The following is a 13,907-nucleotide window of genomic DNA, read 5'->3' on the forward strand; positions in this document are numbered from 1 at the left end:
ATATAATCAATGATGCACAATGTAAAAGATGCTGTCTGGGAGAAGAAACAGAGCAACACATTTTCTTTGATTGCACCTACGCGAAAGCTACGTGGAGAGCTTCAGGAGTGTCAAATTTAATAATCAATGGCTCGACGGCTTCATTTGAGGACAAGATTGAAGAATGTATCAGATGCAGTACATCTACAACTTTGACTCACCTACAAGATCTACCCATTTGGATACTGTGGCGACTTTGGAAGAGTCGAAACCTTCTCATATTTCAGACAAAACACTTACCGTGGAGAGTTCTACTGCAGCAAGCAAAAAAAGATGCAAAAGAATGGCAGGATAACATTGTTCTTACTCAAGATTTGACTTCGGGACAACAGAGTAATGTGCATCATTCTAGCAGGAAAATATGGAAGAGACCCGGAGAAGGATGGATAAAATGCAATACTGATGGCTCTTTTGTCAATAATCTAATGGAAAGTAAAGCCGGTTGGATCTATAGAGATCATCGAGGTCGATATTGTGGAGCGGGGCAAGCTATTGGGAATAGAGTCAACAACGCTCTTGAGAGTGAACTACAAGGTATTTTAATTGCAATGCAACATGCGTGGACAAGAGGAGTGAAGCGTTTGATCATAGAAGGAGATTGCAAGAAGGCAATTGACATTTTAAATAAAGAGACTCTGCAATTTGATATCTATAACTGGACGCGGGATATCAACTGGTGGAAAAACCAGTTTGAGGAAGTCAGATTTGTATGGACCCATCGAGATGCTAATCAAGTGGCTGACTTGTTAGCCAAGCAATCGCTACCAGGAAATGAAAGATTTCATTATTATAATTATGTTCCTTCTTGTGTAACTCATTACTTACACAGAGACTTTGTAAGTTCGGAACAAATTCATTAATAATAATAATCAGATGTTATAAAAAAAAAGAAAAAGGGCTCGCTTTTCTATATACTTCTACTATATATTTTTAGTTAAGTGCGCTATCGGCTAGAGATAAAGAATATTCCCCACAATTCAACATGAGACTTTTTTTTGTTTTGTAACTAACATGAGACTTCAGACCTTCAAAACAAATATAGCAACAAAAAAAAAACAGGATACATTCCAAAATCCAAACGACGACATACTAATATAATCGACGTAAACGTTTCCATATTCTCGCAAATATATTAACGTTATAGTAACTACTAGGTTAATATCCGCATCTTGCACATGATAAACATTATATATATAAATTATTTATGTATTATATGTTTTATATATTATAAAATAATAAATATATTGAATAATTAAAAAGTCAGTAATTATTACATATATAATTAAATTGAGCAAACATATAAATAAATTTTATTAACAAACAATAGTATTTTTTTTTATTTTTGATATGATAGATAATTAAATATAAATGATATTAACATATATATAGTATATTTTAGATTGATATCTATTAAATGATGTTTTCTACTCATACGATTTTTTTATCATTTGTATCTTTTATAACAAAAACTTTAAATTACTGATAATAAAATATTCATTATAGGATCAATAGTTTTAGTAATTTATAATTTTTTAAAATTTAAGTTGTTAATATTTGTTCAAAGCTTTTATCAAAAGGGAAAAAATTCAAAGTAATTTCTAAATTAATTTTTATGTATTTTTATATGGTATATTGTTTAATTTAAAACAATATATATATATATATATTAATCTTCATACTTATTAAATGAGATTTTCTACTTATATGATTTTGTAATCATTTGTATCTTGTCATAACAAAAAAATTTAAATTATGGATCCCAAATTTAAGTGTGAGTCTTAACAGTTTTAATAATTTATAGTCGTTTTTAAAAATTCAAAATATAACATATACAGAAAAATATAAATTTTTATTATATGATTAATATGGCTGTTTAATTTATTTTAATAGTTTTAAATTAAACAAATATGATAGAAAATACACTAAGTTTTAGCAAATTTTTATTATTCAAAATTCCATAATTTTTATTTAAGAAAATAATGAAGAACATTAATAATGAATTTATTAAGAATGAATTTATTGTTAGATTAATAAAAAATTTATTATATATTTAGATGAACCAACATATTTTTCTAATGATTCTAAAAATAATCTTCATAGTGAGATACGCGACTACCAAAAAATATTGTAACACTTTTCAATTAATATATAAAAGATTACCTAGATTTTTTTAGTGCGAACTAGTTCATGTTTGGCACTTTAGAAAACCGTATCTTAATGGATAATTCTCAAAACTGGGATGCATATCATCACAAAAAGTTTACTAATAATCATTTATTCGATTTGGTAGGGCAAATAATTTTCTTAGCTGATCATCGATATATTCGAATACGAATGCAATTAATCATATGTAATACGCTAGGAGCATAATAGGACCCGCTTGCGATTATTATGAATGCGATGAAATTTAGATGGGAGACATTCGACTCAAAACATAAACATGGGGGCCAACTTATTTAGATACCAAAGGATACATATGCACATTTATAGATAGATCACTCTCACATGGGCACACAAAGATTATATGAGTTCAACTGCCTTATTTGTGGTCGAGAATGTCACGATGTGGTTAATATTACTGCCTGTCGTGTCCTTGTTTGTTTCCCGCCATTAGGTGTATATTCAATATTTCGTCTCTAACTCTATCATGCATCGTCACTCCTTAAATACTAGCATCATGCATCGTTTTTAAGCATCTACTTAAATTTTGAGGAATATGTTTTGCTTAACTAATGTTTGCGTGCCCATCTACTAAGTGGATAATTACTTCGATCTGAAAAGTGACGACCTTTTGAATTATATTCTCTGGCTCTGGCAGGTGAAATGTACCTATAAAATCATGGACTAGACTACTATATCCGTTGGCTTTTATAATGGCATGGTCACTTGATCGTGTTATTTATATAAAACTTTTAAAATTTGTAAAATTTATAAACTAACACGTAATATATATATATATATATATATATATATATATATATATATAACTAGCTAAGTAACAACCCATACATAATGCATTTGATAACCTATTGATGTGTTACTGGGTCATTAATAGAAAGAAGACAGAGTTAAAACGAAACTAAATCTATAGACTATAGAGTCCACAAACATCAAATAAGACACGCCGAGGGGAGGATGGGAAAATGATTTAATATGGGGTACATAGTATAACAATTTTTTCGAAAAGGGCATATATATATTTAGACAAATTACTTAAGGAAAAACAAGATTTTGTTTTTTGGTAAAAAGAAAAAATAAAATTTGTGAGCCCCAAAACGGTATTTTAAGCAAAGGGTCACACACCTATACATCTTTGTCAATTGTGAGGCCAAAACGGTATCTTAAGCAACGAGAAGTCGCACTCGGATACGACGCAGAACGGCAGAAGTATATGTGGTAACCCATTGGATGATAAGAAAACGAGGAAACAATAAGCTAAAAGTATTAATTACGTTAGTTGTAGTGAAACGAAAGGTGATGGGCCTGATGGGAGAAAGTTGAATTTAATTATTTATTTTTAGTCACAAGACTCACAAGTCACAACTAACAAATCCCTTATATATTAATTGAGGAACATTTGAAAAGATGTAACCTCAATTTTGTATTAATTAAAAGAGGCCTCAATGCATAAGTGACACTCAATTAGGTAGTCAATTACATTCAATTGAAAAATAAGTAGGTCTACATTCGATTTTTATATGTTGTTAGATACATAAGTTGGTCAAACTATATGATATAACTAGATGATAATCCGCACCCTGTGCGGGGTGAGAAGATTTAAAGAAATTATCACTTTGAATCAATAGGTATTAGAAAGTTAATAGTTTTAGAAAGAAATATTACATGTTATCTAATAAGAGATTCAACGAAATTGTGTATCTCTATTATAAATTAAGCTTGGATTTAAAAAAAAACTTGTGTATTTGTTTTGTTTAATTGAAGTATATTTTGTGGAAATGAATCCTAAGAGTAAGCAAAAAACTTATATAAAATAAATTATCTTCATGCTAAGAATTGTGTATGTCTATTATAAAATAAAGATAAAACGAAACAAAGGCAATAAATTATTGTTTTCATACACTAAATTATAAATATAAAATAAAACGAAACATAAGCAATATAATAATAAAATATGAAAGAAACAAAATATAATATAGGAAACTACCTTACGGATGAGGAGATGTAACAATACATGCTTATATTTATATATGCAAAACGCGGACGGAGAGAAATTATAGCTATTTGCCATAATTATTTCCGTAAAATTTCTGTAAAATTTCCGTAAAATTTCCGTAAAATCAATTAAAATTGTTGTCCAAGGCAAAATATTTACGTCCATTTTATATTCAAAATATTGAATTTCGAAAATTTACTTTGATTGTTGCTGTGCGGATTTATTGGAATAGTATAGGAAACGAACTGAGATTCTAGTCAACTAAATTAAATTCAAAATTAGTTGCCTTTTTATATTTCCTTAACATACGAATATTTTTTGTTGCCTTTTTCACTCCATATCTGCATTATTGAGTCGCGCCTTCCTTTTTTACCTTATGTATGTTACCACTAATAGATCTTTGTCATAAATTCCCGTTGTTCTCGGCAATTCGGATTGTAATGCATATGTCACAAATCCGATCGAGATCTAAATAAATCATATTGTATAATGTATATGTCCAATGACATTTGGTTGTAATTATTCTAGGTCACAAAGGGTTATTTTAAAAAGCTAATGAGAGTGCATTAGGTGATGACACATAAGAAATGGCACTCATGTAATAAACACATGAGGCCAAGGTTTATTTCTATGAATGTTCCTCCTTTAATAAGAAAGGGATGATATGATGTGCTATTTTCTTTCCTTAAATAAAACCTACGGAATTACCATAAATGACTAATAAATATATGACAATTAATTATTTTAATAATAAAGATTTGATAACAATTTATATCTCCTCCATCATTTTTTGTTTAATTTTATATTATTAAAATAAATTAACCAATCAAATTAGCTATAAAAGTAAAATTTAGATTTTTCGTATATGTTATATTTTGAATTTTTAAAAACGACAATAAATGACTAAAACTATTAAAATTATTATGTTAAAAATTAATGATCAATGGTTTAACATTTTTATTATAAGAAGATACACATGATTTTAAAACCATATGAGTAAAAAACATCATTTAATAATAAAATAAATATATATATAGATTAAACACTATATACCATAAGATTACATAAATATTTTAATATTAAAACTTTCAATGAATTTTCAAGAACATTTATAAATTATAAACTTATTAAAGATTTCAGATTGAAAATTTTGTTATCGATGATTTAAATATTTTGTTATAAAACGATATGAATGATCATAGAACCGTATGATTATAAATTCTTATATAATAAATAACTATACAAAATATACTATTCTTAGAAAAATAGGTTGTTTCATCTTAACTTATATTACACTTTTTATTAAACTAACTATCGAATTGATAAATAACGTACCAAAAAATGTTTTGCTCTTTCCTTAAATAAAAGCTACGAAATTACCTAATATGATTAACGTATATGTGAAAATTAATTATTATAAATAATAAATATTTGATAACAATTTTTGTATCTTAGTTCTTTTTTTTAATTTTATATTATTAAAAGATATTAAAAAATCACATTAAATATATAATAAAACCATTTATATTTTTTCTTATATGTTATATTTTGAATTTTTCAAAACGTCTATAAATTATTAGAAATTTGAAGATCCCACTCTGAAAATTTTGTGATCAATAGATTTTTTTTTTTGTCATAATAAGTTACAAATGATCATAAAATTGTATTAATATGAATTTTTATTTAATATTATAAGAAGATACACATGATTTTAAAACCATATGAGTAAAAAATATCATTTAATAATAAAACATATATATATATAGATTAAACTATATACCATAAGATTACATAAATATTTTAATATTAAAACTTTCAATAAATTTTCAAAAACATTTATAAATTATAAACTTATTAAAGATTTCACATTGAAAATTTTGTTATAGATGATTTAAATATTCAGTTATAAAATGATATGAATGATCATAGAACTGTATGATTCTAAATTCTCATTTAATAAATTACTATATAAAATATACTTTTCTTAGAAAAATAGGTTGGTCCATCTTAACTTACATTATATTTTTTATAAACTAACTATTGAATTGATAAATAATCTACCAAATTTTTTTTTTGCACTTTCCTTAATTAGAAGCTACGAAATTACCTAATATGATTAACGTATATATGAAAATTAATTATTATGAATAAGAAATATTTGATAACAATTTTGGTATCTTAGTTCTTTTTTTAAAAAATTTTATATTATTGAAAGATATTAAAAAATCACATTAAATATATAATAAAAACATTTATATTTTTTCTTATATGTTATATTTTGAATTTTTCAAGACGTCTATATTATTAGAAATTTGAAAATTCTCACTCTGAAAATTTTATGATCAATAGATTATTTTTTGAAGATTCTCACTCTGATAATAAGTTACAAATGATTATAAAATATAACGCATATGAATTTTTATTTAATAAATATTCAAACTAAATAATATATATATATATATATATAAATACTAATGATTTAAAGCAACAAGATTGGCTGATCAATTTAGTCGTCCAGTTGAAATTTTTGAAAAGTATGTGAAAGACTAAAGTCAAAGTAAATATGGATTTAGAATAATAGTTATATTTTACTAACCGAAATATCGAAAAAACCGAACCGAACCGAAACCAACCCAATATCCGGATTGAACACACCCTAATCCAAATGATGCCAAACTATTGTTTCATTCTCCAAAATATAATAAAAATAATAACTTAATCCCGCGCAAGGCGCGGGTCTTATCCTAGTGAATAAGTACGTGGCAAATGAAAGTTTAATTTGGAACATCTTGCATACTTATAGTATTATTTAGCTGAAGATTAAGAAATCAATTGGATGATATATTGTAACTATACTGAGATCATCTATTAATTTGTTATTTAACATGTTGGGATAACCTTGGTTAGTGTGTTGTTCAATATAACATACATGAATTGAACCATACGAAATTGAAACGAATAAGAATGCGACCCATTAATTCATTTTCGGTGATTTTCTTTTAGAAAGACAAGAAAATTTTGTGGTTGGAAAAAATGAAAGGAAAAAATGAAAAAGAGAGCAACCACACATGGCTGCAATGGTCACGCCAGTCAGTCATCAGTTGGTTGGTTAAATCACGTGCTACTGCCCGGATCCTCCATTCTCCCAAATATCTCATGTTTTATTCACCCTTTCTCGGCCTACCACGTCGTTATATGTTTTTTTTTGTCAACACCACGTCATTATATGTTTACTCATTATTTCTTAGTGATGTGTTATAACTTGGAGAAAAATCGAAACCGTATTATGTGTGGACCAGTTATGCTATAACGATAGCCACTTGATCATCAATCATCAAACTTGCTTTCTTTGGGTGGACACCATCTCTATGATTGATTTTGTGTGCAACGAGCAGTATGGTGCGTTGATTCAATATCATGTATAGTTTGCTTACATATATTTGGAACCACATCCTCTATTTTGGTTAACGGCTTACATTTTCTGTAATTATTAATAGAAATATGGATTCATGTTTCAAATATTGGCACTATTGATAAACGACATGTAATTTAGGTGCTGTACTATTTAATAACACGAACTTGCAAAAATGGCTCAAGTGAAAACAGTAGTACAAGCTGAAAAATACAAATTACAACCTCACGCAAACTTTGTTATATATTATACATTCTTTTTTGGTATTATATGAGTCAGCTGTGATAAAAAAGTTGCGGCCGTAACTTTCGCGGATTCAATTCAAATTGGAATTCACTATTTATAATGTTTGGATTCCCGGAAAAAAAATGAACACATTTTTTTTTAACTAAAGCGAAAACATTTTCTTATATATTAAAAGTTCCGGTTACACTGGATACCATAATCATTAATCAATATATAGGAAAATAAAATGTAACCGAACGTTGAGCGGCAATGGCGGCAGCCGGTAGCAGCACTACCACCGGCCATCCCAACACGTTTTGACACATTAACTTTTAGTATTTGTTTAGTTTCCGCCTTCCAGATTCATTATTTATCTCAGCCACATCATTTAACAACTGCAATCTTATAGAGACATCTTATGAGCATTGAGAAACATGTGACACATTAACATATGACCTTTTTCATAACCAAAGAAGTGAGAAGTTGAAACCAAGAGCCACTAATTTGGAAAATGATATAGGCTTTTCTATTTATATATGAAAGTTTGTTGTCTTAACAATAGTCGAATAAAAAGTACGTAGAATATACGATTTTTACAGATTATTAAGTTTTCATGTGTATATAACTCAAAATTAATCTGAAACAAGTACATTTTTTAACATTTATCTTTCTAAAATTCTAGTTTACGAGGAGAGATCTCTAACACGTCTTTTCTAAATAATAGCAACTTTTATCACCACGTTTTAGGAAGAACTCTATTATAGTCAATAATGTATCTTATTAGGACCACCATACTTGAATAGTTAAATTAATAAGCTGAATTATGACATTATGCTTCTAATTCAAAACTACTTTGACATAATTGAATGTACCTATGCCTCGCTCAAGTATTCACCTAAGAAAATTTTCAATTTCATGATTAGTACCACTACTAGAAAATTTGTCTGTTGCTGATTTCCAACGTAATATATACTCTTATTTATCTTATTTTCGATGTATTCCTAAAATAAATTCTATAATCTAAGTTATGATTTCGTTTTGGAAGAATCAAACATTAGAAAATACATCTGAGATCTTAAAACAACTACTTTTGCTAATTGTCAACAAATGAAATTCATTTACGTTACAAACGCGTGTATATTTTTAATTAAACGTTTGCCTATCTCACATTCACACCAATAAAAAACATACTTAAAAAGGTCTACACTGAAATTGTTTGTCTACAAGAGACGCAATCCAAAAGTGTTTTAAATTGTAATTAGTAAATAGTAAATCATGCAAGGAAACGGTGTTAAAAGTAATTACGATTACGAAGACTAGAGCCCGTGTCCGCGCTTCGCGCGGATTACATGTTTAATTAAAGTACGGTTTAATTAAAATTGAGAGTTTTGAAGTTTATGAAAGTGTAAATTAAGTTTTGTTTCTTTTATAATGCGAAGACATTGGAAGTGGTGATCATTTAAAAAAAACTAAAGTAAGTTTGAATAATAAATTGTGTTGAGTAATTCAATATTCGTAAGAGAAAATAGTATTTGAGTGTTCCTATTTAATTGACGTAGGAAGCAGTAATGTAAATTTTTAAAAAGTTGACTGATGTAGTTTGCTTTGAGGCTTAGGATAGCAATTATTCATTTTCTGGAAGCGTTGTATGATATCAATATCGTTGTGGATAACTTTATGTTTAGTTTATTACCTTCATGTAACCGTGGAATGATACTTGTGATGATTACAATTTGGTTTTTCCTGGTAGATATGCGATTTAACTCCCTGAAATTAAACGCCTCCTTGTCCCATAAAGTTAGACGTACCAATTTGGATCTACAAATAATTATTGTATTATATTTTGTTTAGTTGTAAACCAATTTTTATTTAATAAAAAGTTAGTACCTGTCTAAACGCAATCCAATGATGATTTTTGAATCTGTCATGTGGTTATATAAATCACTTCCTTTGCTGAGGCATATGCGGCCAACAACATATGTAGGAACAATTTTTTTTTAGGGACAAAAATCTAGAATTTATTTGTATGTGAGATAGTTATGGGTCATTTTACCTATTAAAAATAAATATTAAAAATGTGGAATTAAAAATTCTTGAATTAGTTTCAAAAAGTTTTTTTTGAATTAAAAAAGGAAAAGTTTCACAATTTTTTTTTGTAATTTTTAAGTTAGTTTTGAGAACTTTTTCAAAATTTTCTTTTTTTAATTTTAATATTAATATTTCAAAAATTTTATATTTTCTATATATCTAGGGTATGAGGGCCATTTTGAGCATTTTGCTATATGTCATCTCTACAATTAAAAAAATAAATATGAGACGGATAATTTTATTTAATGTTGGTAATATCTTATGCATCATCTATAAAATAAATATATATTCATATATAACATTCCACATTTAGTAATATTATTATTTTTGTATAATTAAACAATTTGTATTACTAAAGCTTTTAAAAAATCTGCAATTTTTAAACAAATTCTTACTCTTTAAGCTGCAAATGAACCATGACTCTCCGAGATGTTGGGTCATCCTTGGTGCACAAAACCGGACGCTGATGGAGAGGCTGATCATCAACCAGCTTAAGGTGGCCAACAACATCTACAACAGACAGACACACACATTGTTAATCAGACGGTTAGAAACAATGTACTAAGAAGCTATAGTTGTTTAAACTTGATAAGGAATCGTCTCAACCCTTACCGTGAAGATCCCCTCTGAGATCGCAGTTGGCTTCAAATTCCGAAAATGAATGGATTCTGAAGCGCTCTGTCAAAATGCCTTCAATGTCTCCGTCCACCTTACTCAGGGCAGAGGCATGTGAGATGCAAATTACCAGCCTCTGATCAGCAACATGGTACATCACCTTGCTGTTGGATGCATAGTAGTTTGTCAGTGTGTAGATGCTCCCACGCCTGAGCTCTTTTTCATATTGGGCGCGACGGTTCTGACCGATGAACCCCTGAGCCAGAGTACCCTACAGAACATAGAGACAAAATCGAGTCAGTTGAATATTGTTATTTCAGTCTCTTGCTTATAATGATTATTGCTTTATAATAACAAACGCTAGAATAGGTAGATATAAGGCAACAAAACAAACTGTTCAGTACTGGTATTACTCGAAGACATGTCAAATATTGATATAATCTAATCTCTATTCACAGAACACTTGATCTAAACATGCAAGTCTACCCGTAAGTCGCCGCAAGAAAAAAACAATATTCAAGTGCTACTAATATAGTATATACGTATAAGGCAACAAAACAAACGATTAATTTTTATTTTCAAGTGATACTAATATAGTAGATACATATAAGGCAACAAAACTAACGCTTCAAATTGATATAATCTTGATCACAACTCTCGAGTAATTCTCTAAAACCCACAAAAAAAAAATCAAAGATACGCTAATATCAAACGTTTCAATTGTCTTATTAGTCGAAGCAATTTTTATTTTGATTTAATCTCTAAAACTATCGAGTCAGGACCGTCTAATAGCATGTGCTAATGGAGCGGTCGAACAGGGCCCGAACTTAAAAATAAAAAAATACTTAAGAACATTTCTAAAATAACCTTTCAATTGTCAAATATATATAGATAAAATTATTAACTTTTAAAATTATTTTATTACATTGTTAAATATATAGTTAATTTTTTTTTTGAACAGGGCCTTAGTATAATTTGAGACGGCCCTGTATCGAGTAATCCTCCAGAACCCACCAAATTTTTTTTTTCAACAAAACTAACGCTTCATATTGATCTAATCTCGATCATAGAACTCTCGAGTAATTCTCTAAAATCCACAAAAAAAATTCAAAGATACGCTAATAACAAACGTTTCAATTGTCTTATTAGTCGAAGCAATTTTCATTTTGATCTAAACTCTAAAACTATCGAGTAATCCTCCAAAACCCACAAAGTTTTTTTATTTTTCAAAGTTACGCTCATATACTTTTATGTTTGTGATTACAGGAAGACATACCTCTTCATCGATCATAAGCATCTCAATCCCAAGAAGGATGCCAGGTCCTCCTTTGACATTCTTGCGAGCTTCCCAGAAATGAATAAGCCTAAACTGCATGGTGGAATCTCCTGGTCTTGGTGAAACATGTCGGAAGAGGAGAGGAGAAGAAGCTTCGCCGGTGAGGATAGCGGTTTTTTGGCCATGATTAAAGTTTGGTTTATAAGATCTGAGGAAAGAGTGATGGGTAATGGCGTATAAATAGGCTGAGAAGAAGAGAACACAAAGAGATAGACATCATCGACCCAAAGGAGAGATGTGGAGGGTCAATAATCTTCTTGAATGGAGGATTTATGGCAGACCATTGAAGTTTCATCAGTGTGGTCGAAGGCGTTAGGCTGGAGAAGTTTGGGGAGAGGAAGTGAAGCGACGACGGTGAGAGATGGATTAGGGTTAGGTGGAGGCTGTGTGTTTTGGAGATATTATATACCGTAAATGGATATTAGGTTGACTTCAGTATCGACTGGGCTTCTCGTAAATGGATATTGAGCTGACTTCAGTATCGACTGGGCTTCAAATAAATTGTTTGGGCTTCGTAATTGACATGGATATCAGCCCAGTCCGAGATGAGCTGGCAGATTGATTGGCCAGGAATTTTTTTGCCCATGTGGCACACCTTGGAAGCCCCCAAAATAGTCCCTTTTATATAGTAGGATTTGAAGACCTTCGATTTCTAAAGGAAATCAGATATTAATCCTATGAATATGATCACTTGAACATTTTTTAAAATTTAACAGGTTATGAGGTTTATTGTTTGTGATACTTCTCGCAGCAGTAAGATTTATAGATTGGTCAGGGCCGGCTCAACACTGTTAGGGACTCTAGAGAAAACAGTATTTTTTTCCCTCAAAAATTTATATATATATAATGTTTAAAATATTTTTAAAAACTTAATCAGTAATATTTTGTATATTTTGCAATGAAAATAAAACTATATACATATCAAATAATTTTGGACCCTTTTCAATTTTATTTATTATACTTATAATTTTTTATATATAAAAATATAGATATATATAAAAATTAGACCCTTTAATTATTATTATACGGGGGACACAGGCTTGAGTCCTGAGCGGCCGCACCGTCCCCCCAATGAGCCGGCCCTGAATTTTGTAACCATGAACATTTAGTAAATCTGTAAATTTTATGATTATATAGTTTAAGAGATTTGATGAAAAATCAATGCACTTTAAAATATTTTAAAGCAATTTCTATGATAATCGAAGAAAAATTCAAGTTGAGTTAGGGATGTGCGTCTGTGTATCCATTTGGGTTTTCTTCGGATTTATTCGGATTTTGGTTTCTAGCGGTAAAAATTTAATTTATTAAAATATTTACACATTTTGGTTCAGGTTTAGTTTTGATTCTTGAGGTTCGATTTTGGTTCAAAATACCTGTTTAAATTGTTTTTAAAACTAAAAATTCAAATATACTTTAAAATCTTCAAAATCAAAATAATAAAACCTAATATAACATATAAATTTGAATATTATATGACTAAATATCTAAAATTAATAAGAAAATCGATTCAGTTAGAATATTTGGGTGGAAAAATGGTATGTATTTTAGATATTTTGATGTTTTGATTATTTTCAGATATTTATTTTTGGCTATTTTGGATAATTTTTTGAATATTTTCAGGTATTTTGAAAATTCTTTGAATATTAAATCTAAAAATAATTAAAATATTTAAGTATACAATTATGATTTGGATATTTTCGGATATCCAAACTATTTTGGCTGGGGTGGAGTTCGATTATGGTTTTTTGAGTATTAAAATTTAGATCATTTGACAGGTTCCAGTTCCGGTTTGATAATATTTTTTCGGTTCGTGTTCAGTTTACTATCATCACACGCTTAAATAAATATTTATATAAAAGAGAAATTTCTAAAATCTGAAACTAAATCAAAACTGCTCCACAACAAGATCTTATATAAAAAGGGCAACATAGCGTCTCTTTCCAGCTTATTATAAAACCAAAGTTCTCATGAATCTATTATATAGATTAATTTATTTAATTTCAGCATAAAAACAAGTG

General features: G+C 28.8%; 1 protein-coding gene across 1 annotated transcript; it reads right to left on the reverse strand.

The window, feature by feature from the left end:
- Window positions 1–7,495: 7,495 nt before the first annotated feature.
- LOC117134170 lies at window positions 7,496–13,820 on the reverse strand. The gene is made up of 3 exons (XM_033292055.1): window positions 11,830–13,820; window positions 10,551–10,824; window positions 7,496–10,448 (listed from the first exon to the last, which is right to left on the reverse strand). The coding sequence occupies exons 1-3, from the start codon at window positions 11,926–11,928 to the stop codon at window positions 10,330–10,332; spliced, it is 492 nt and encodes a 163-aa protein (XP_033147946.1). The 5' UTR covers window positions 11,929–13,820; the 3' UTR covers window positions 7,496–10,329.
- Window positions 13,821–13,907: the final 87 nt, after the last annotated feature.

Source organism: Brassica rapa, chromosome A05 (assembly GCF_000309985.2).
Source record: "Brassica rapa cultivar Chiifu-401-42 chromosome A05, CAAS_Brap_v3.01, whole genome shotgun sequence".
NCBI classification, from domain to species: Eukaryota; Viridiplantae; Streptophyta; class Magnoliopsida; order Brassicales; family Brassicaceae; genus Brassica; species Brassica rapa.